A 24978-nucleotide genomic window follows, 5' to 3' on the forward strand; every position below is an offset into this window, starting at 1 on the left:
CACTGATAGTGGGGGTTTTTTCTTGAGAGGAAAAAAAATATTGTGAGTAATCAAATTCTGCCTGTTACAGTAACCTTAAATGTGTCAACATTTCTCCTGGCACTCATTTCACATGACAAAATTGAATCTTTAATGGTTTATTTATTTTTCAATGAAACATCATATTTTACTCAGAGCCTCTACAAAGTCAACAAAGCATTGCTTCAAAAGCAAGTAAAAATAGCTTTTCAGCTTCCAACCCATACTTTTTTAACTGGTAGCTGATTTAAAACCAGTGAGGCAGTTTATACTCTATGTCTCTATTTTTGTTTGTCAAACAGCTAGTTATGTAACCAATTTAAATGTGCATTTTGTGTGTGTGTGTTTGAGTCTATGAGCAACAGAACCCCCACAAGATCATAAGACTGCTCATCTGTGTTTCTCACTCTGTCCTTTCTTTGTTTCTTTGTTCTTTTCATGTCTTGCATCTTTTTATATTTTTCTCCGTCTATCCAGCGAATTTAGAATACTGACCTGTGAGCTTCGATCTCCCACTCTCCAAGTAGCTGCCCTATTTTTTTGGTGGTGGATCGGGGCGGGGCGGGGGGGGGGGGGGGGGGGGGGGGGAGGCTGATGTCACACTGTAAATTGGAAGTGGAAGACTGTAATGCAAATAAGAAGAACAACCACAAAAAACCCCAACCACCACCAACAGCTATCTCAAAAGGAGTCAGGCATCAGCAAAAGGGATGGGTTTATTGAATCCCTTCGTTTGTGTGTCACAGTTCCTGCTTGTTTCTGAACATTCTCACTTTTGCGACAGTATGTAAAACAAAACTACCAAAGAAAACAGTCAGATATGAAATGGCCACCCATTTTTCTTTTGCACCTGCTATATCTCATTTTCCCCTTTGGTCTTGTCACAGAGGAATGGACTGTTTCATTAGATCACAGGCTGACTCAGGTCTGCTGTCTCAGAGATAACAGCCAGGTAAATGTTGGCCCCTTTGAATGCCAATCATATCTTCACACACAAGACAGCGTGTGATGACAGCTGTGGTCAAGGTTATCATCTGAACCCACCATACCGCCATTGCTCTCTGTCTGAGAAACGCCTTCTTCCCTTTTTTCCTTTTCCTCACATTTTCTCCTCTGTCTTCCTCTAAGTGTCCCTAAGTGTTTCAAACTGCTGCGTCTGTGTGGCTCTTAGAAGAATGACTTTCAGGTCAGTCACACTTCTGCTCTGCCTGTCTTTAGCATTAGCAGGTTAGTTATCATGAAAGGCAGTGGCTCGGATTTGGGTGAACAATGACTTCCATGAGCCATGCTGCTATTTCTTCCTAAATTACAAGATTTTCAGTGGATAATATGCACACACACACATGCAAACACACAGACTGTATTTGACTTTACAGTAGCTTTATATAGAAGGTCATTTTACATTTTTTGTTTGGTCTTTGGCTCTATTCAGAAGAGAAAGACAGATGCCTTTCACTTAGTAAATAGTTAATGAATGACCTTGAGCTGTGTATAGTGTTCATGTGCGCAACACTATGTACAGTGCAAAAACTGACTTATAGTCACATATCTCTACTTTGTGAGCAAAAGGAGAGAAAAAATGGGGGAGCAGCCTTTTTTTAAGCACCATGGACAGCTCCAAGATTTGCTTTCAGCGCAAATAGCTGGTAATAGCAGTTTTTAATTTCTATTTTCATTGGCTATCACCAGCCTGATTTCCTCTACAGGCTCATTATTAACATCTGTCAGTTTTCCAAATAGCAAAGTTACCAAGTTGGTCTTTAGAACAAGTTCCCACAGCGGTAAAACTAGACTCTTCTTTCAATTACATTAATGAAGGTTTTAACGTGGCCTCTGCCTGAGCAAATGGCATTCAGCTGTGCTTTTGGGCAAGTGATGCTTCAGTTACCCATCAAGGCAGGTGGCTGAAACTGGACCCAATCAATAAAAAGAAGACTGAAAAACACTGCTGCAATACTTTAAACTGTGTGTGTGTGTTGTGTTTCTGTGAAACCAATAAAAGCTCAAAAGTATAGTTTCACACAATAGAAAAATGAAATAATTTTTTAGCAAAAACTTTGTGTAATTAGGCTATTACAGAGAGGTCCACCAGGATTGTTCTGACTGTGGTTTCTATAGCTTGTTAACATCCTTAACATCGAAGAGAGGAGCAGCAGTGTGTTTTATAACAATATGTTATGTTATATTTTTCCCATGGCGAGTCAGGGAAAAATACTAACTTTGATAGCAATATGAATTATATAGGTATTAATATATACCACCCCAGGGGCTGGAAGAAAACCATACATTATGCTGCTCTGCTACAATTTTCACAAAGTCAAGACTTCAAACAAAAGTCAAGCAGAAAGCAGAAAGCAAAGTCAAACTTTTAAAGCCAGTTAAGGCAGATTCTATTCACTGGAAAATGTATAAAGATTCAAAAACACTTTAAAATGCATATTGCTTTGTGTGTCCATACAGGATTGTTTATGAAGGACAATGCCTCTGAGATTTACAGGGAGCTGTCTTTGGCTGTAGAGAAACAGCGGGAACCACGAGTAGCCTTCCCCCAGGCATCTGTTAGATATCAGACTTCATCTCTGTTTTTCTTAAAAGGCAGACTACAGTATATTTTTCTTGTTATAAATGGGTTTAGGATATCATACATCATTACATGCATGCATTTGCATACTTCAGGGAAGGATTGGGTTCTTGCTCACGCAATATGTCATTACAAATGCTCTGACTCCTTCACTGTATATATATGAATGAGTGGGCTTGGAATCCAGGCTACTATTATGCGTACTTACTTTACAGTGGTGACAGAAATGAAATATATAGGCTTTTGTGGGAGAAGTCTGTACTATGTCTTTGCAAAAGTGAATATGGTTTCTGCTCAAGATTAGATTAGATTTAAGAAAGTGACTTATTAAAAGAAACAGAGTGGTTCACTGGCTGAGTGACTTGTGTGATGTTAAAATATCGAACTTAGAGCTAATCCACGAACACTGTACACCATCAATGAACCATGTCTTACACATATTTCAGTCACTGAAGTGTAAAAAGTCCAAATCATTGAAAAACTGGGTACTCTAGCGATGTGTGGCATATTTAAACTTGAATTCACACAAAAATGGTTACTTATCCATGTCGTCACAGCTTTTGGCTCACTTCTCTTGAGAGTTTCCACTTTCTACATCAGATTAGTCTTTTTCGTTGCATCCTTTGCGGCTGTGTGCGGTTAGCACGGTGCTGGTTGGTGATTAACAGGTATCACACTGTTCTGACAGGTGTGAAGAAAATCAGAGGGAGGTGTGAGACCAAAGACAGAAGTGAAGCCCAGGAAAGAATATGTCTGGGTTCTTTCACTTTGTATCCTATTTGTTCCTTTGCGTTGGATCTTCCCTCTCATTCTCTTTCTTTTTGTCTAAAACCAGTTTTTACTTCACTTCTTCTATTCTTGAGCTCTTTTTTTCCCTTCACTTGCTCACATATTGAATTTTTTTCTCCACACTGCATAGTCTCCATCTTTGTTGCTAAGAGGGTTGAGTTACTGTAGCTTCCTTTGTGTCTCACATCCTGGTTGTCAGAGGTGATAGTAGAATCTGTTACTTGCTGCTTTCTGCTGACAGCTCCTGTTCCGTGAGGTGACATCTTTGTTTCAGATGTGTTAATGATACAAAGTATGTATAAGCTTGCTAGACAAGGTGATAAAATCTGCTCATAAGCCTTAATTCCTTCCAGGCTGATTCTGTTTTTAATGACCAAATTCACCTTTTATTTCATTACCTGTGTGTCGCATTGACCTGACTTTTTACTGGTGTACTGTGTAATCCAATCATCGGGATTTGAATACAAATGATTTTCAAGTCAAGGGCGCTACCAGCAATCTAATGAGAATGCCAAAACAATTGAAAGTAAAATTATTTTATTCCTTTTTAAATTTGATGAAGCTTGAGACAGATTTATATCTGACTGAAATTAGTGGGAAAGGCATGTTTCACAATAAAACAGTCATAATGTGTATAAAGTAGACATTCCAAGATTTTATGCAATAAACAAACTTTGAAATAAGATTTTCTCCTCAAAGGGCGTGTGTTCTTCTTGGCTATTAAGCATTGTCTTTCCTGTCTCTGCTATAAATATAGAAAAAATCATGTTACAGGGAGGAAGTTTTACCGTATTCTGTAGTAGGAAAAAGTTGTAATTATTTCTAACCCTCTTTCTTGGTTTCCCTGGTTGTTGGCCTAGAGATTTCTGACTTTGTATGCAGATGGTTTCTCCCGCATGTCTTCAAACCCAGCACCCAATCTAGGTCAACCATCTCGCTGCTTCCCAGCTGCTTGACTGAACTGTGTGCATATATATGTGTGTGCATGTTTAGCGCTCCAGGCTACAACAAAAAAAAAAAAAGTAAAATACATTTTTATATCTTGCGCCTTACAGAAAAATTCATTAAATATACATGCTGTGCTACCTCCATAGAGGTTTTCAAAGTTATAGGTGTGCTTACAGTAGAGTTATACATTAGTCTGTGTCACAGAAGTGCTAAAGTTGCAATAGCTCTACGTATTGATTGAAATAATCAATGGCTCTGTCTCTGTTGACTGCTTGCATTGGGGCTTTTGAAAGCAAAACAGACCTCAGGCATCAGATCACAGTTGTCTGTGACCAGCTTCCTGAATCACTGAGGCTCTGGAGCCATAAGCCACACCCACCGCAGTCTCACTCTGTGGTTTGGTATTGCCTCCTGGAGGGTTATCTGCGCTTGTCCACTCCTCTGGGAGGAATATAATTTTGACAAACCATCTTCAGGATAAGACTTTTATTTCATTCAACACGTTTAATGGAGTTCTTAATATTTATTCTTAACTTGAATAAATGTTTTCTAATTAACATTTTTTTTGTCTTCATAACACACTTGGGAGTCTTACCTTAATCTTTGCTGAGTTTATTACAGTTTTTTTTGCATGGAAAGCTGGAACTGTAATATACAGGTTATACAAAAAATATACTGTATTGACAAAAATAGTGAGCCACTGTTTGCTGTGGAGCGATTTCTGAATAATGTTCCTTTATTTACCTAATGTTCATCTAAAATTATGAAGGATTTAAATATCGCATCATCTACTATACATTATGTCACATCAAAAAATTCTGTATGCAAGCAGATATCAAAGCCTGTGGTCGTTGGGCCCTCAGGTCGCACCACATTAAAAACAAGCATAACTGTGTCAAGAAAATCATTGCACAGGCTCAGGAACACTCCCAGAAATCATTGTCTGTGAACACAGTTCGCCATGCCTTCCACAAATGCAGGCTAAAGGGCTGTCATGCAAAGACCAAGCCATATGCGACTATGATCCAGAAACGCTGCTGGGCCAAAGCCCATTTAAAATGGACTGAGGCAAAGTGGAAAACTGTTCTGTGGTCAGGCCAATCAAAATTGGCTCGTTATCTGCCCTCTGTTCAAAAGCCTGCATTTCTGATGGTGTGGGGGTGTGTAAGTGCCTATGGAATTGGCAGCCTGCACGTCTGAAAGGCACCATTCATGTTGAACAATATATACAGATTTTAAAGCAGCTAGACAATTTTTCAAGGAAGAGCTTCTATATTACTTTTTTTTAGTTTATACGTAGAAAAACAAGTACATGAACATTTGAACAGTCCCAAGCCAGTAATGTCAGCGTAAATGTTTTTTAAGTTACTCATGTCCTTACTTCACTTTGTATAATAATCATTTCCTGTAGACTGGGACACTTTCAGTCTGTATGTGCGTGTTTCAATTACCAGGATCTGCTGAACCACAATCACCCATTGTTGATAGCTCAGTGTTTCAGTCATTAGTCAGTTTTTTATAATTGTCTTTGTGCCACCAGGATTCCCTTTAACCTCCTTAGATCCAAACTATTTCATGGCATGCATTTTTAATTACTCTTTGCTATTTGGGCTGATTGAGACGTGATGAATGTAAAAACAAAGAATTATGTTTTTACCTGATTTTGCTCTACAAGGGCTGGATATCCACATATGAGGACATTTGTTTTAAATTTTGATAGAAAAGCAGCAGTATAATGTCCTCGTAAGAGATATCAGGCCTTTATAGAGCAAAATGTTGTATTTTGGTCTAGAAAATCCAAAATGCGATGTCCACATATGTGGACACCAGGTCCTAGGAGGTTAAGATGACCCGAGCATAGAAGATCAAGACAATGTTAACCCTCATACTGCATCTATTAAAACAGTATTGCCTCATTGTGGAAGAGTACAGGTGTTGAACCGGCCTGACTATAGACCAGACCTTTGAACAAGTGAATTAATTTGATGCATAATGAAAGAAAACAAACATGACAAAGAAGACCGAGGATTGTTGAGCAGGTACAACATTCCTTTCCCAAAAAGTCCAAGAACTGGTCTCCTTATTTCCCAAATGTTTTTAGGCTACTGTTAAAAGAAGCGAGGATGCTTTTTTGAAACTTTTTGCTGCCATCAATTTGAAAACGATCTAATATTTTTCATGAAATGGTACATTTTTCTAAGTGTAAAGATTTGATATTTCTACATACCATTGTGAATAAAATATGGATTTATGTTTTATGATTTATTAATTGGGGTTTTACTTATAAGGCACAAGCCTATGTTATACTGGCACCATTTCCACGGTGTACCCCGCCCCTTTCCCCGTGATAGCCGGGAAAGACTCTCTTTCTCTATATTTTATTTTTCACGTTAACCTTTATGTATAACACCATCCATTTATATTTGTTAGTCTTGTTTTGAAGTGCATGTTTTCAGTTCAGAATATTCTTTACAAGAGAATACTGTACCTATTTTTAGCCACGAGTGTCTGCATATTTAAACCTGTAAAACTGTTTACGCTCAGTTGTGATGAGCTGTGCATGTGCATTCCTCTGATGCCTGCAACGTCACGTGCACTCCCTCCGTCTCTGAGCGCTGCTAACTGAATTATGCATTATTCAGAGTTTCATATTAGACGATACATGGAGGTAAATTAGAGCTATCAATCATCCAAGACATTTATATGTGCTAGACTATGAGAATGATTTTTGAAAGGCAAAGCAGCCTTTGGAAGTCAAGAGTGATTGGCTGGGGAAATTGGGTATGGAAATTATAATTATTATTTCTTCATTTTCTTCATTCTCCAAGCTTTGGCTCATTCTGATGACATTAGCATTATTAGCCATATGTTAGAGATGATTATTATTTGAGCTGTTGAGGATGCTGGCAAGGTGCACACAGCTAATGAGTTACAACATATTCAAACCACCCAAAGTCAGACATTTCTGTCAAGTCTAACTTACATATTCGACATTCAGACTGTGAGTAACAGTTTCGGAGCTACAGGTCCCATAGTCGTATAGTTGTATTAAAAATTCTGAGAAGAATGAACAGGTTGGCAGAAGTCAGTTTTAATAAAACGTGCATGGTTCACAGCAATGAAACACAGACCCAGTGGAATACGTCATTAACAGCTGCGTGCCCATATGAGCCTGTTTGTGTTTGTGTGGGTGTGCGTGCGTGCGTTGGGTTAAATGTGTGTTTCTTTCTTTGAATCCTTGATTGCTTGCAGGGTCAAGAGACTCCCCAGAGGAACAATAATATTCAGAGAATGGCTTTGTGCCTAATATGCATGAATGGCCGTGTTACACTGAGCCACTTTAGAAATATTTGTCTTTGAAATGTGACACAGCGTATTAGCTCCTCTCAGGCTAATTTAAGCATGTCAAAGGAAGTACTGACGGAATACTGATGGTATCCAGTACACAACAGGATTTCTTTTAACGTTTATTTTCCTTATTAAAGCTATTACCTCCAGGGGGTGGGCTCAAGAAAGCATTTTGAATAAGAATTAGTTCAAAAGAGGATTGTTATTATTCACTTACTTCTGACAGCTGCTCTTTGTTCACACTAATATGTGCATACCCAAATACAGTAGATAAATGCGTGTGACAGGCAACCAAAGAATGGCGTAGAATCACTTATCAGGAGTATGGTGTGATGGAAAATAATACTGTTTTTCTTTATTTAAAAAAATTACACTTATGATGTATTTGTTGCTTTTTAGACACTGTTTCACAATGACTGGTTCAAATGGCACATCTCAAATCCGGCACAGTAGGTTTGTGCTTGAGAGCAGAATAAAAGTCAGCTATCTGAACCATCAGCGGTAAAGATCTGATTTTGACAACAGCCTCGGGAGTAATCCGTGACAAAAGACAGAAAGCTGGCAGGTCCTCCTTGTTCAACGGTTTAATGCAGTCGCAAGGCAAGTTACCTTTTACGTGAAAAGACAGACTCTCACTTATTCTTAAGAATAAAATCTCATTTTCTAGCATCTTGAGCATTGCTTTTAATTTTTTTTACAGACATGAATAATTCGATACAAAAAACAACAACTGAAGTGAGCCTGACTCTAGTGAATCCCTTATATCCGTGTATCTCAGGAACATGCATGAATTATCGATGGATCAGATGGTTACACCCAAGATTAAACGTGTAACGAACAGAGGTGATTACAGGCAGATCGTGGCGAGAGAGAGGGTGTGCAGTGTTCTGTATCTGAGCAATGTCTTTGTCTTTGCTAGAAAAAAACTGTTCCAAGGGATACTGTAAGATGATTTTTTGTGCTAATTTCATGATGCAATTATTGCACTCAATTTAAAATTGGAAATTTTATGAAGCATACTTTAGAAAAGACTGAACTTTAACTCTTTAAAATAATTAAATTCACATTTGTGTTGTAGCTTACTTTAGGTTTGCAGAATATGGACTGTTTTAGAGTAACCTAATTTTCTACTTTAACTTGCCTTTTAAGTTACTATTATATCATAGATAACACAATAAAGTAGCAGTTTATTAAACCTGGATCTCTGATGAGTTATTAGCTCCTCAGCCTCAAATAGACTCTAGCAAACCGCCAGCAGTGTTTTGCCCACACTATGACGACCGGGCTAATGGAGGATTGTCAATAAATGCCATATTTAAAGTTAGAGTGAGGACCTTGGTGTTCCCCTGGATAAGCTGGAGGTGGTGGCTGGGGAGATGGAGGTCTGGGCTTCTCTGCTAGGGCTGCTGCCCCTGCAACCCTGCCCCGGATAAGCGGTAGAAAATGGATGGATGGATGGATGCATGGTGAGGCAGAGTAGGTGAAGTGACACTTGAAAAATAATGAATGCAAATAGCTAATGTATAATTAGTGTACATTAATAAAATTGCCTAAATAGTGCATTAAATTTTTAACCTACTAATATATATATACATACCTCTCCTCAATGACTAATAGTAAATATCTAATTAGGAAATCATTTACCACTAGCATTACTACATCATTATACCTAAAAAAACCCCAACCCCTTAAAGTTACCACTTTTTGAATGGAAGTTCAAAAATGAGATGACATTATGAAAATGAAAAAGATTTATTGAGATGCAGAATTTGAATAAAAACTATGTGGGGATTAGACCCAGATGAAACATCGCAGCAGAAAGAAAACCCAGAAATGATAGGAATCAGGACAGGACCCCCCAGGGTGTAGACGCCGGTGGGGGTGAATATGAAGTTGGATGCTTGGATGGGGCTCTGAGAGTCCATGGTGAGGCAAAGATGGGGAGGAGGCGGGTTGCATGAATGCCTGAATGACAGATTAACAGATAAGTTGGATTGGATCATAGAAGGTGTGCAAGAAAATGACTGGACTGGAGTAATGATGTCATTTTGAAAGCAGGGGAAAGTGGAGGTGATGTAAAGAATAGACTGAATAGCCTGAACACCTAGGAAAGCAGGCAGATGGGTAAATACAGATCTTGCTTACTGAACTTACGCAAAAGACTCATTATAATAGAGACTATATTGATTACATTATATAGATTGTAAAATCATCTTCTTCTGATTGTACGGTAGACACTGTTTATCTATATATAGTGTCTATGTGTCGATCTATCAAGTATCTCTCAGTGATATTGCACTTGTCATTTTTTCCATGGACTTCTTTTGTTTTTTTGTGGTTTTTTTTTATTTGTGTATATTTATAGAGTGCATGTCTGTTACTACTGTTACTGACTAAATTTCTATATAGCCTTCATTAAAAGCCATGATTGTTACTCATTAAATACATCTGCTTTACAAGCTGTTTTGAGTAGGTAATTAGCATAAGTCAGATGCTCCAAAGAACTTAAAGCTTAAAAATAACTTACTGACTTTAGCTGAAACTGCAGCAGGTTCTATTGATCGAGGTAGTGTCAGTTTTGCATTTGAGCACTGTGGGGCTCAAATGAATGTAGCCTATGATTTGTTGTTAAATGTTTCGACCTGGAAGGGCTAGCAGATATGGCTAGCTTCTTGTGCTATAATGGCTTTTGCTATTTTTCAAAAAAATTAAATAGTGAAGCTGTTGTGTTGATAACAGGTCTTACTGCGATGTCTCGTGGAAGTAAATTCCAGTTGTTATTAGTTAGTGATATTATCAATACGGTTATGTGAAGCAGAAATATGTGCTAGCATAATTATGCTGGTCTTCAGGTTATATCCAGGTTGTTAATTAGTGATTGTGTGCATGTGTGACAGTGCAAACACTAGGAATGTTAGAAGAAAGTACTTTGAGCAAGTGGTGAAGGTGTGCTACTGTAGGTAGCATTAAAGTGAGTTCGTTTTAGTAGTTTTATGTTTCTCAAGTACTGTACTTAACCATAAACTGTAGGTAGGCTAATTGTGGTTTTGCATTTTTGCACTTATACAGAGGCACATTTTCTTCTTTTTACCTAACTATATTTGTCTGACAGCTTTAATTGCTTGTTATGCGATGGAATACATGGCCTTGCTGTACTGCCTAATAGCACATAAAGCAGTTAAAATGAGGTCAACTTTCACCATCTACAGCAGTAAAATGCAACACACACAAAATGCAAGATTAAATATAAGAGGAACATTAAATATAATAGTAGAACACTAACAGGGAATAAATAAATGTATTTTTATAAAATATTTTGCTTAATCAAACACATTTTTTGTGTATCTGGGACACAGTGTATCTGTTCCTGTCACAAAAAAAAGATACATTAGCTTTATGTATCTGCTGATACTGAGTGTTAAATTAATACGTTGCATTCCTAAGTGTGGGGAAGAAACTGGAAATCTTTTACTTGACAGTAATAATTGCTTCATAACTTCTTCCTCCCTAGAGCCTCCTATTCTGTGTTCTGGTTGTATTTCTTATAAAAGTGCATTTGATGTCATTTGTAGTTGTTGCCAAGCAACATGGTACATTCACTGATGAGACCAATGACGACTACTACTTTGGCTGAAACATATGTAAGATTTGTTGGTGCATTACATTTGGCACAGCTGCAAATTTGAAACTTCACTGACATTGTTTCCTTGCTGTTATATAAAATGAGGGGAAAAAACAGATATAAGTAAAACAGATATACTGCATTTCTCATTCATGGTTGTTTGGTTCATATGGTTTTACAGTTTTTACTTTGTTTTCATGTTGAAATATAAAATAATACAGTGAAAGAGGGAAGTTACAATCACAAACATATTCCATAGGAATTTTGGTTATGAGCCATAAGATTATAACCATGATTTTAAAAAGTTTAAACAGCCATGTGTCCATCTTCCTACAAATTGAAATAAACTGATTGGTGGAGATTCTGTTACCATGGAAATGTTTAATTCCAAGGGTCAGGTTACTTAGTGAGGGCAAAACTTGAGAAAGTGTGATAGTAGTGATCGCTGTCAAATGATAATACTGTAGAGAATGATGAAAAGTTCCACAGTTAACTTACTTTAGTGGTATTGTTAAATTAAAGTAGTTATGTTATACTTTTACTTAAAATTTAAAAGGAAAAAACTACCCAGGATACTTTTGTACTTACATGTGACTTATGCTCATTGAGTATATTGTTATGTCACTATAACTTGACTATTATGCTGCTGCCGCATGCACCTAGGTCAGGGGTCGGCAACCTGCGGCTTATTGACCACTTTTCACACACGCTTGCTGTACGCATACAGCTCACAGCCCGACACACGCCATCACAACAGCTTAGATGGCACAGACGTAAAGGCGGCGAGGCGTGATTGCGGGTGCTGCTCTGGTGCATCCGCCCCCCCTGCAGCGGCGCTGCAGACCACACCCCGCCACACACATTAACCAGGTAAAATACATATTTAGGCAGAATTTTGCAAATATCTATTTTTCATTTTTTAGCAACATAGTGCTTTTTTTCCAATTATTTTTAAAAGTCAGGCTCCAAAAGCCCAAAGGAGATATAACAGTTTTTGTTTGCTACATGGATCATTTTAGTTCAGCTGGGTGTCTTTCCTTTTGTTATATTTCTTTAAGAGTTCAAAATGTGTTAATTACATAAATAAAATGTCATTTTCTCTGTAGCACTTCATGGATTTCATAAGCAACACACCTTAGTTGTTCACACAAAGCATAAAGGTAGAAAACAATATATACAGTGTTATCTTGATTTTAGATGTCAAAAAGTATTTGCGGCTCCCAGTGTTGTCTTTTACGTGGAACCTGGGTCCAAATGGCTCTTTGGGTGTTAAAGGTTGCTGACCCCTGACCTAGGTAGTGTGTCGTTACCAAGGAGGACATTGAAAAATAAGGATGGAAAAAACGCTTTACTTACATTTATAAATGCTCTTGCCTGCAAGCATTGGAAAAAAAGTTCAAAAGTTGCTTACAAATTTTGAACTTTTTGGTCAGAAATGTCATTGTTACCAATTCTGTTGGAATATTCTGATCTAATTTTGAAGCTCTCACAGTCCCATATGGTGCATTAACTTCATTAGTTTATTACTTCTAATGCTTTTTATTAGCATATATACAATGTCATCCCTGAGAAATATAGATGTTAAATGTCTTAGCTTGGATCTGCTGAAGGATTCAAGCTCTACCAAATAAAAGCCACCACACACAGATTGCTTTTCAGCCCCTTTAAATATTTCAACAATGTAATTTTATGTGAGAAGGAGATACGCTTTTGATTGTGCTCCTTAGGGGAGCCACCCACTCAAACATGCGGAGGGGGATAATGGCTTCCTGTTCAAAATGCATTATTTGGGACCTGAATTGGAGATTTAACAGGAGATAGAACCTAAAAAAGGAAAAAAAGTTAATAAATAAAAAAATTTGTTCTGAAATTTGAAAAACATCATTGTTAGCAAAAATGACCTCATTGTATTTTTTTACAGTGATAATGGTAAGATTGAAGCCGAAAGGCAATTTCCAAAAAGCTGGAAAAAAAAATACTGTGATTACTTTGCTTCAGATACACTGAAAACATTAATAACTGGTTTGTAGGTCTCCTAACATTATCGATTAGTGTTAAGGAAAAATGTATTTTCATTTTGTACAGGGAGCAATTGACACTGCTCGATCCAATTTACAGGTCAGATAAACTTGCACAATTTTAAATGTAACAGTAAAAGAGAAAAAAGTTTGAAAATAGGATAAAGAAACATAATAAGGTCAGAGTGAGAGCATAGCAGAGTGGATGTAACAACACATCATGAAATCAGCGAGTCAGCTAATGTGAAGTCATAGAGGGGAGGATCTCAGAGAAAGGTTTGTTCATACAGTACACGTGTGAGTCTCTTTATGTGTCATTTTGTAGGCATGGGCATGTAAAGTGTGTTTTGTTTGGTCAGAGCAGGTGTGAGCTTGCCATTACTTATCTCAGGCTGAGCCAAATGAAATGTCATACCATCATTCCTTCTGAGTTCTTTGTGAAACAGCTCACAGCTCAAACCAGTCAGAATGCGCTACAATTAAATTCATCCCCAGAGCTACAAAGGCCTCCTCTAAGCTGAGGTTCCTGTTACATTCCACCCTGCAGGGTGTCACACATCTATTCAGTAGCAGCTCGACTGTGCTTGGCGACAATACCTGGAAAGAATAGAATAGGATGCTGGAGTATTGTGACATTTGATGGCAAATGTGTTCTGGGATTATCTCTGCAGCAGCCAATATACAGCGAGCCACCTTTGCAATTTTCTAAAGACAGCACCTGCTGGACACTAATTACAAAGAGTTTGTGCCTCCTCTATACATGATTACTGGCTTTCTCTGGCAATAACAGGTTCACAGCAATGTCTTTGTTATGTGCCGTGCTGTATGCTGTTTAGAGTTGTTTTTTTTTCATTACTTCAGTCATTCAGCTGTATGAGAAACGACTTATCAAAGTCACTCAGAAGCGTGTTTGCCTATTTAATTTAATTGCACTTGTTTGTATATGCTAGTTTCTTGTATATTGGGAATATTGTGTCAAAAACTGCAAAGAGATTATCTGATGAGCTAATGCCGCAAGGCAACACTCTTTTCTGTTTGCAAAAACAATCAATCAGCCTTTGCTGTACATTTATTCGGGCTTAGTACTAAGTATTACAAAGCACAAAACCAGTGGGTGCAGACATTATTACTTGTAAAAAAACAGGTGTAATTAATAGCAGCTGCATTTCTTTTCAGTATGCCTCTGCCACACCTCTGGCATTATACATGTTGGCACATTGGCTCTGCTTATTGGCACAGCAAAATGGAATAAAACCATCATTAATGTTATTAGTCACACCTGTGATTATCCTGCCATGAGAAAGGGGTATTGTGCCTATTTCAAACTATAGTATATTGCTACAGACACAACTGGATAGCTTTTGGAACGAAAACTTGACCACAAACACACAAACTGTTGGCCAAGAAGCCACATGTCAAATTATTGATGGGACACATATTCATTCTTTTGTGTTATTTGGGAGCTCCAATTTAAAAGGTGTTTACTAGCAGAAAAAACATCTATATGAGTTCAGAAAGAAGGTGAGATGAGGCTTTCCTCTTCCCACTGACTTGCACATTTGGCTGGCGCATTCAAGAGAAATTGCGGCAGTCAGCCAGCGCGTGTAAAATGGTCTTTGCTGGGGTTCTGGTTGCTCAGGAGCCAAACTCCAGTGACTCATCTCCACTCAGGAGGGGAGATGCCAGACACAGAAGTGGTATTTGTCAGTGAGAGTGAAAATTACCATCTGCAGGGCATCTCACTAGCATCTTTTATTTACAGACACCACCCTGTCTAGCCGGCTGTCTGTCTGATGGCTAGCTGACTGGCTAATAGAATGAGTGGAAGTTTGCTTTGCACACTGTCTAGATCCTCATTGAGGTGCTGTCTCTGTAAGGTAACCGATGCGCTTGACTCTAATTCTCTTTGTCTGTCTCATTCTATCTTTTGGATGAATACTTCTAAAAAACATATCACACATTTTAAAAATCTATGACAGAATCCAAGCTGCAGAAATGTACGTGCAGACCCTGTAACTAAAATTAGAGGCATGAATTTAAATCCCCAGATCAAATGTTAAATGCCTGAGACTAGCAGGAAACTGTAAAGTAAGAGACTCCATGATTTAATCCCACACTCAGGCAGTTCATTATTTAGTCTCCTACTGAAGTCTGGGCTTCTGTATTGACAAAATCCTGTCCCTATGGTCTCTAAAACACTCTAAAACTTGCCAACCAATTTCCTGATTTCTAAGACACTTTCTCTTTCTTTCTCTCGCCATGTACTTTCAGCTCAGACAGGAAAAATGTGCAGATGTTTGATGATTTAAAACCTTTACAGTTAATTAGAAATAAGGTGATTTCATTGTGTTTCATTTTTGATATTGATTTTCTACTGCTTGCTTGTATTGCTTGAAACTGAGCTGTCCCTGAATTTTCTTTCACATTTGTGTGTCTGGTGTTTGGGCACAATATTGTGTATACCCTGGCCTGCAGTACTGTGTGCTTTATGCAGAAAGTGAATTTGTTTCTTTTCAGTTAGTGCCCAGTCAGAACAGACCAAAGAATAGTTTCTCATATCATGCACAAAAAAAATGAAAATGGATTTTGTGACACTGATTTTCATGGAAAATGGTGGTCACACAAATGGTGACAGAAAGTGTTAGTAATGCATGACAGGAAGTCTTTAACCTGTCGTTTTCCTGCTCAGGTAAAATACAAGGCTAAATTATTAGGGCATGGAACAGAAAACATATTAGCATGTTAATAGTGCAAGGTGTTGTTGTTAAAATATTGCTTTCATATTATAGATGGCTTCATTTAGAAGCATCAAGTGATGTTGATGCATCTATTAGTACTTCCTGGGATTAAGATGAATGCTGGTTGAAAACAAACAAACCAAAAAACCCATGCACGACTCATGCTAACTTTGTCAAGCTAGTTGTCAAGGTGCTGTTTGATGAACAATGCATGTCTTTTCCAGTTGAATACATTCATTACTCAGTCTACAAGACCCTGTGTTTGTGAAGTAATATAGTGGAAGTGGCAAATCCCACTGTGTTTGTACTTGTTTGAGATTTATTTGCTTTATGTTTTGTTTTTTTAAATTAAGTCTGCTTTTAGTATTTATTCTCTCACCACAAACATCCAGTCTGTCCTCCAGTATTGTGCTCATCGGCGCCCTGACTGATTGACTGGCTGGCACGTTCAAAGTGATGTTTTAACTGAATTAGATTCTCCAATCTTCTTATAAGAGAAGAAAACAGCAGTATTTTATAAATAGTTGAAGTCTGTATATAGCAAAAGATGATTGCGAATCCATTCCACTTGTTTTGATGAAAGTGGTAACAGTTGCATTGAAGAGATAACAAGACAACCCTCAAAACTACATTGGTTTTGTAGGTGGTGGCCACAGACCGTTGCCTACTCCTTATCTCTCCTGACTGTTTTTTCCCGTGTTTTGCTCTTTTACTGTTTTCGTGATTACTGGTAGCAGGTGAGAGGTTACCTGAAGCCCATTGAGGTTGCACAAATAGTTCAGCTCCTCTGGGATGACCCATGTGCATGTGCCATCAGGAGATTGTTTGCTGAGTCTTCCAGAATAGTCTCAAGAGGGTGGAAGAGCAGGACTGGTATCTTCTCTTTTGTCTGAGGAGGAACAGAATGACTACCAGAACCCTGCAAAGTTACCTTCCTGAAAGCTACTCATGTGCACTTTTCTGACCAAAATCTCAAGAAACACACTGCATGAAGGTGGTTAGAGGTCCTGATGTCCTTTAGTGGGATTGGTGCTCACTATGGACACCATGCAGCTTGATTGGCTTTCACCAGTGAACACCAGAACTGGGAGGTCCAGCACTGGTGCACATTCTCTTTACAGATGAGAGAAGTTTCACACTGAACACATGTGATGGACGTAAACGAATCTGGGGATGCTGTAACAAGCATGGCTGGTTTGACGGTGGATCAGTGATTGTGTGGGGAGGCATTCACTTGTAGGGTCAAATAGACTTCCGTGTGATAGCCAACAGTGCCCTGACTGCATTTAGGTACCAGGATAAGATCATCAGACTTATTGTCTTATATGGTTGCAGTGAGCTCTGGGTTCACCCTGAAGGACAACACTTGGGCTCATTGCCAAAGTGTCTATGAAGAACCACGAACACTACTGATCGACACTGGGATACAAGTTGAATCAGCCTGTGATTTCAGTTTTTTACTTATTAAAGTGATTTTTCAATCCTGTATTCAAACAGTTGGTAATAATGGTTTCTAATGATCATATATAACTTTGTTTTTAACAAATTGAACAGTATGTATAAATAAAAATGTTTTACTTTAATATTTAGTTCCTCAGGATCTGATGTGTGATATTAGGATTCCCTAATCCCTGATCCTAAATTTTTGAGCAGTGTAGACAGAAACTGAGTAACCTATTTTCAGCAATGAACAGTGAAAAGGTATGGCACTGTGGTTATGTGGTTCATAAACGTTCATTCACTAGCTGGGCCCATGTCCTCATTTTAGGTATGACAGCGTTTTAGTAGGTAAAGGTGAATGCTTGGACATGAGCTGCGGTTTGGGGAAGGCCTCGAAGGGGACTGGCGACGGCTCCCGGGCCTGGCAGATCCCCATGCACTAAATAGAAGTGAAGAAGTTGAAGAATGGAGAACAAGGAGGGAGGGAGGGAGGGTGGGGCACGTAAACGAGAATGAACAGCTTGCAGAACTGGGGGAACCCATATAGATGACAACCGGAAGGAGCGTGTTTGGAGGGGTGGTCTCGCTCGTGAAATTCCAATACTTAATCTCCAATGTAATGCAAAATGTTTTAGAAGCAGTTGTACACAAATTCTAAACAGAAAACCAAAGAATCTGTCTGCAATCTGTATTTTTTTATTTGGTTATATCAAAAAATGCACAATCTGTATTCTTCCTCTGCTGTGTTACATCTATAAAAATATCTAAGTAACATTTTATGTGAAGAAATAAGTCACTTCGAAAATCAATATATAGATTTTTTATTTAATGAATTGCCCTTGTAAAGTTGTAAAGTTGACTTTCTTGACACTTAAAATCAAGACATTTAAAAATAAAAAAGAACATGTAAATGAGACATATTCTTCGTACTGTTTTGTCACATCATTTTCTATATATGTGTGTTAATTTTAGCCATGCCAGTGCCGGATCAGCCTGCAGAGCAGGAGAAGGGGGCCATGGTTCCCCCTGTGATGCCATCCTCCAATGGAGACAGATCTGAGACAGAGACAACCTCCTCTATCCTTGCCTCTGTCAAAGAGCAGGTAGGAAGTCCTCCATATACCATAAATGTATGTGCTGAACTATGATAAGCCTTTTTTATGTAAAACTTTTGGCTAAAAAGGCCAAATTGTAACTTTGTTGTCCATAAACAGCTCTAATATAAGGCAGCTCATAAAGTTGTTGCTGTTATATAGCAGCATCCCACTGTTATAAAATGTTTAAACGAAAGCAACAATTGATTGGTTGAGTTTAATGGATGGAAGTAATGGAGATTATGGAGCAAGAGCTGGAAAATATCATTAAAATCATGGCCGTTACTTGACGAAGGAGGGCTGGAGTGGTAACTGCATTGCTGCAGGAGGGCAGGCAATGATGCTGCATGGTTTTGTTTAAAAAAACAAACAAACATGAAAATCATATATAAGAAAATAATATATAAGTAGGGGATGGTAGACGAAACAGCTCCAGGTTTGGCTTAGGTGATGATGAGGGGAAATAAGTGCAATGCAAATATATTTTAGTCTTTGATATGTTAGATTAAGAAGAGGTGAGAGAAAGCAAGAATAGGAAGTACACAAGAGATTTGCTATGTACGTATGTTGTGTAGCTTTGTACAGATTGATCTTTACACCTCTTGATTTATATATTTAGCACTTTATTTATGTTTTAGGCAACTTATAAGGCACAAAAATATGTGTTTCTCTTCGCAATGGAAAGATATTCTTGAGTGAAGTGAAGTTCATACTAATTGTACTTACTCCATTGTGTAATGGAATGCTGTTTCCTTTGGATTTGGCTCATCAGCAAGTGCAATACACCATAGATTTATCATTTTGCCAATCTGCATTGACTCTGAAGTTCTCCTTAATTTAATACCACAAAATATTCCATTTACCCTTACCGAGTCAAGGACAAGTGCTGATAGCAATTTAAGCTTTTTTTCCCTTTGCAAATGGCATTCATTTGTGTGTGTGTGTGTGTGTTTTTCCCTAGACCAGAAACCCTCTCAGTGCTTTCACATTACTGAATCAGTGAAGCGCGCAGTGTTTAGTCAGATTCCTGCAGCAGACTAGATTTGAACCCAGCTCTTCCTCCTCCCATTGGGAGAGCAAATGTAGTAGAAGTTACCCATAAGAGGGATAAATCACAGACTTGTAGCCGTTGTTGAAGTCTTATTTCTGCAGTGCGACATTTCTAAAATCTCCTCCCCTGAGGAAAACAATTGTTTTACAAATGAATTGTTCAGTCATTGAAAGGGAATAGGAAACAATAAGTTTTATCTGACAACAGCTCTAATCAGCGCTACATAGCAGCACATTAGATAGAAGTTGGATTGACTACATTTATCTCTGTGCTCTCATTGCTGACTCATTGGAGCACACCTGATTTTGTCAGATCCATTCATCTTTACTGATCCAGTTCAGTTCAATTCAATGTTATTTATATAGCGCCAATTCACAACAACAGTTGCCTCAAGGCAGAAAAAGATGCTACAATATTAGAAAGAAACCTAGCAATCACACTAATACGCACAAATGCTAATGCACCATTGATAAAGTGCAATGGATTAAAAAAAATACCTACACTATACAACTCTTTACCTAGACCTTTTACATACATGGGCCCAGATTAATAAGCAAAGACAAAGGCAGTTCATTTCAATAATAAATAACAAGGGTGAGGGCAATCTGGTTACCAAAATAATACATTATAATATAGGTTTTCTCCAGAAAAACAACATGGCAGTTCAGATTAAGGAAACGCAGCTGAAGGAGAATGGATATATTTTGATATAAAGGCGAAGTCTTCTGTTAGGAATAGCTGAGGACTCTGTACGGATAAGTGTGTGTGATCGCTGGATAAATCTGACAGCTCAGTTGGAATGCACGATTAATCCAGAAGAGCGCTGCTTTCAACAAACTATCTCACTGCATAAAACTGAAAACTGTCGGTATGCAGCTGTCCTGTAGGATTTGTAAAAAAAAACAAAACAACAACAACAACACAAAACTTCATTCATCGTCAGATCCTGAGCTGTACATGTGTTAATAAAGTTACTGCTGCTTTGCTACATGCATAGGTGTGCACACTGGTATTTTTATCTGCATGACATGCAGGGCTGCAGGTATTTAATTAAAGTTAATTTTACATATTGTTAGATTTTGACTTAAATCCAGCATACTGGTCCACGATCTGGTCCACGAGTAGCAAGATAGAGAGCTTTAAAATAATCAGAAATAAGAGGAAGAAAAATCAAAATACACAAAGAAACCACTCCATGGCGGATCTCTGTGACTAAAAGCCTAAAACACTACAAACCGATTCACTACTTTAAAAAGTAACATGGCTGTGTGTGTTACCCAAAACATCACACAGCTCTGCGTGGATCTTGTATTGGGATTCTCCCTCTCCCTCTGATGCTTCACATGAAGTTAAGTTCTGCTCTGTTTCATAAACATATCAGCGTTACTGAGGACCAGAAACATGCAGGGCTGAGCTCTAAATAGTGGAGAACTCACTGAAGAGCCTAGAGTTTTGGTGTGCTCACAGCTTGAGCAATCCGCTGATGCCAATCATACACTTGTTCTGATAACATCTCCCTCTGGCAATCCAGATGAGTTGACACTTCTAGCAGAAATTATCACACCGTCTCATCATACACAAAATAAGACAATTTTCAGAGTTAAATTTGATACAGTTGCCAATAAATCGCTCGCTTCAAACCTTAAATAATTTGTATGTGATTCATTCAAATACTCTCCTCCCAACATTTTGTGCCTCTGAAAGTTGCACTTCTGCAAGTACATGTGCAGTACAGTTAAAAATAAATGTTTAGAAAATCCCAACAGTAGTCTTTTAAAGCTAAAAGAAGGTTTTGTGCTTGTATTAGACTGCCAGTAAATATAGTCCTTCAAAAAATAATCAAAACACTTGGCTATCAGTTTTTAATGCAGCTGGATTTGCTGTAGATTTTCTGCTTAGAGGAACACAGTCTCCTGCTGCAGAGCTGCTCACACTGATTCCTAGCAGAGCTGTGGGGGTGAACTATATCTCCATAGTGCTGAATGTTCTCACAGTACACACTCAATTGCATTTACATAAAAAGCTCTGTACTAGTTATGTACTGTACTGGAAACTTTAGCACTAATTCAGAATGACTCTTTAGAGATCGCCCTCTCTCTCTGCTTTATGTTGACATGCCTGTGTCAATGCCCGTGTTTGTCTAAGTTTTTTCCCCCCTGTAATTTGCTCCAGTAACTGACCAGTTTTGCTCCCATTATGGCACACCCACCCTCATGCCTTACACACACGTTTCTCACTCTGGCTTAGGTTTCATTTAGGAGACACCAGCAAGGAGTTGGAAGGTTGAATAACATGCTATTAAGTAAGCGTAAAGACTTTCAAATGCTTAGTTAGGTCTTCTTGCTGCTATCTGTTCCAATTAGTTCACCACAAATTGGAAATTTGTGAAACACAATGATCTGAGTTGTAGCCGATGGTGCTTCTGAACATTTAATGGTTCTCTTTATGCTCTGAAAGCTGCCAGAGGAAACTAACTGGGTGAACATGTGATTTTTCTCAAGTATATATTCACAGAACAACAGCTGTTGCTGATATAATTATAATGCTACCTATTTACACACGGAAGAAACAAAACAGCACATTAAACGCACAACACAATACCACTAAATAGCAGGATACCTGTAGCTTAATGAAATATTTGATGCTTAAGTGGCAGCAAAAATTAGATCATTTACCACTTGCTGCGAAACAGCAAATATACAAACAACACATGAGAGAATTAATTACAATTATGGATTTTTTATTCACATTGTATATACCTAACTGTGTCCTGCCCTGTGTCTATAAAGACCCAAATTTTATATTCCCATAGAAATTATATAGGACCTAAAATGTATCAGTCAAAAATGACTCCCACTGTCCATTTTACATCTGTCAGTATCATTATTACAATTGTAATACTTGTCCACATTAACTCAAACCAACAAGTTGAACAAAATGCATCATTAGCTTTAATAAAACTTTAAGGTGGATCTAAACATTTTCTTAATAGTATTGGTTTGAGGTTTATTCCACATGCTTACAGACTTGAAAAAGCACTTCCTGTCACAATTTGAGTGCATATTAAGTTAAAGATTTAGCATGACCTAACTTGAGTTCAACTTAGAGGACATACAGTATACTTTTTGCTCTACATCTAATTATAAGTTTTTTTGTTTGTTTTTTAAAAACATCGGGGGTCTGCTAGAAGCGCATGTGTGTTGATCACAGAAAAAAAGTAGGTGCAACTTTCCCCACAGAGATACATTAAAAAAGCCAAACTCACTGCGGGTGCAGATTCACTGCAATATTTATTAAAGACACTGAGGTTTCATTAAGACACACAGTATTAAAGCTTGTATTCCTGTAGTCCTGATACTGTTTTAGCATAAGTGAACTTTTCCTCCTGAGACCTGCATATAATGAAAGGTCTTCTTATTATACGACCTTCTCTCTTATCCCAGGTTACTTCTCTGTCCAAAAACTTTTCAAAAAAATTTTCAGGATGAAGCTGACTCTAAAAAATGTGTGTCCAGTGTTGAAATATTCTTTTCAATTTTTCACGATGTTCTATTACTGTCACACCCTTCTCAAATTAAGTCCACACTCAGTATTTGAATAGCAGAGGGCTACATTTTGGGGATCATCCTTTTTAAGTTATCCTATTTAAGTTGATAAAAAGCTGAATGTACGTCATTGAGGAAGCTCAACAGGAAATGTTCTTCATGCAGATTTCTTTTGCATTCTCAGAAGGATGTCAGCTGGCTATCTTATGTTAAAATTTTTAGATTCGATGGCTCCCTGGCTGCCTCAGTTGAAGCCATTTGAGTTTCTCTCAATGTTTTGCACCGAGTTGCATCATATCTTAACTTGCCTCAGGAGGGCTCCACAGAGACCAAATTACCTATTCCTGAGTTGCTCTGAAATCAGTTTCCCACATATTTTCATTTAGCTGGATTTAATGTCCTGTTCTGTTTCTGGAAAAAGCCCTGGAAATGCAACTTTCCCTGTTAATTTATAATCTGGTTTATCATGTTTTGCCTTATCCTTGATTGATGTCCCGATTTAATGATTCCACCAATAATGAGTTTGATTATATTTGCTGTTCTAAACAACCAGTAGCCAATTAATCTTTTCTGCTTTGTACTATTCCGTCTGTTTAGAATCTAGCCAATTTAATCTTTTCAAATTACATTCTATCAGTGATAGATTACGGTCTTTTGTGTAATGAGCTGGCAAGGAGTTTATATTCCTTATAGCCAGAAAAACACAATACAAAATGAGTGAGAACAAAAGCCACAGGCTAAAATGATGTTAAGTGATTCTGCAGTCACAGAAAAACATCTCATGGGAGCTGGGAGGATGTTTTAAATATTCCAGTGTGCTATATTCCCGAGATCCTGCTGGTTGACTTAAGTCAAGACAAGACTTAAATGAACATAACTTTTGATTTGTAGCTGATTGCTGGATGCTGGTTAAATAAAGTGAAATTAGATCAATCTTTCACCTTGATTTTGCAATTATCCTGGTGCTTTTATTACCCTTTAGTTATTATTGCTATGGAGAACTCTGATTGCTTTTAGTACTTATTACATTTTTTTGGATATTCTCCTACTTTTCTTTCTTTTCTTAACTTAAAATAATAGACTGTAATAATGCATGCAAGGAACATTTAATATGGCTGCAATCCATTTGAAAATGTGGATCTACTTTTTGCTTTGACATTTTTGTGGAGACAAATGGTTGAACTTCCATAGCATATAGTAAATGAATGGAAAACATGAGATAGTAGACTAACTATATATAGCATATTCCCAGTCTTTGTTGTAGTTATAGTCCTCATCATTATCATTTTGTCTTTTGTTCCTCCTTCTCATCTAGAAAACACAACACCACCTCTTCCCTCATGCTGTTGAACTACGGCGTGCGCATCTTGCTTTGAGTTTGTTGAATCTGAGCTGAAAGTATCCATAAACTACTTGGGTTATCAAAGGTTCACAACTGATGGAAGCAGTTTGTGTATTTGAAAGCAACAAGGTCTTTTACAGAGCCGAGAGGGTAATATATTCTATCCTCTAGACTGATGGTTATTCTCCAAACTCCCTTTCTTTGCAGTTTGAGTGCACTTCATTGGCCTTTAGAGTGAGCTGAAAACTTTCCTTTTGCTTGTGTGTGCTCACTAAGCTTGACTAGGGCTCTGGATATTGACTGTGCATATTCTTTACACTTTGACACTCTCCAACACTTATAGAAGTTCCTTGAAAAGAGATTTTGTGTAGGTGTCTGTGTGCCTTTTACAACTTTCTCTGAAGGCAAATTTCTGTAGGTGTGTGCCATTTGTGTATCCTAATA

General features: G+C 37.9%; 1 protein-coding gene across 3 annotated transcripts in view; it reads left to right on the top strand.

Moving 5' to 3' along the window:
* The window catches only part of ctnnd2a (catenin (cadherin-associated protein), delta 2a), a 249321-nt gene that overhangs the window by 18410 nt on the left and 205933 nt on the right, over positions 1-24978 (top strand). For all 3 annotated transcript variants that reach the window (XM_026179361.2, XM_026179364.2, XM_026179362.2), the window contains exon 2: positions 18475-18605. In XM_026179361.2, coding sequence (XP_026035146.1) covers positions 18477-18605 — 129 coding nt within the window. In that variant the 5' untranslated portion in view covers positions 18475-18476. The remainder of the gene's footprint in view (positions 1-18474; positions 18606-24978) is intronic.

Source organism: Astatotilapia calliptera, chromosome 9, assembly GCF_964374335.1.
Source record: "Astatotilapia calliptera chromosome 9, fAstCal68.1, whole genome shotgun sequence".
Lineage (NCBI taxonomy): Eukaryota > Metazoa > Chordata > Actinopteri > Cichliformes > Cichlidae > Astatotilapia > Astatotilapia calliptera.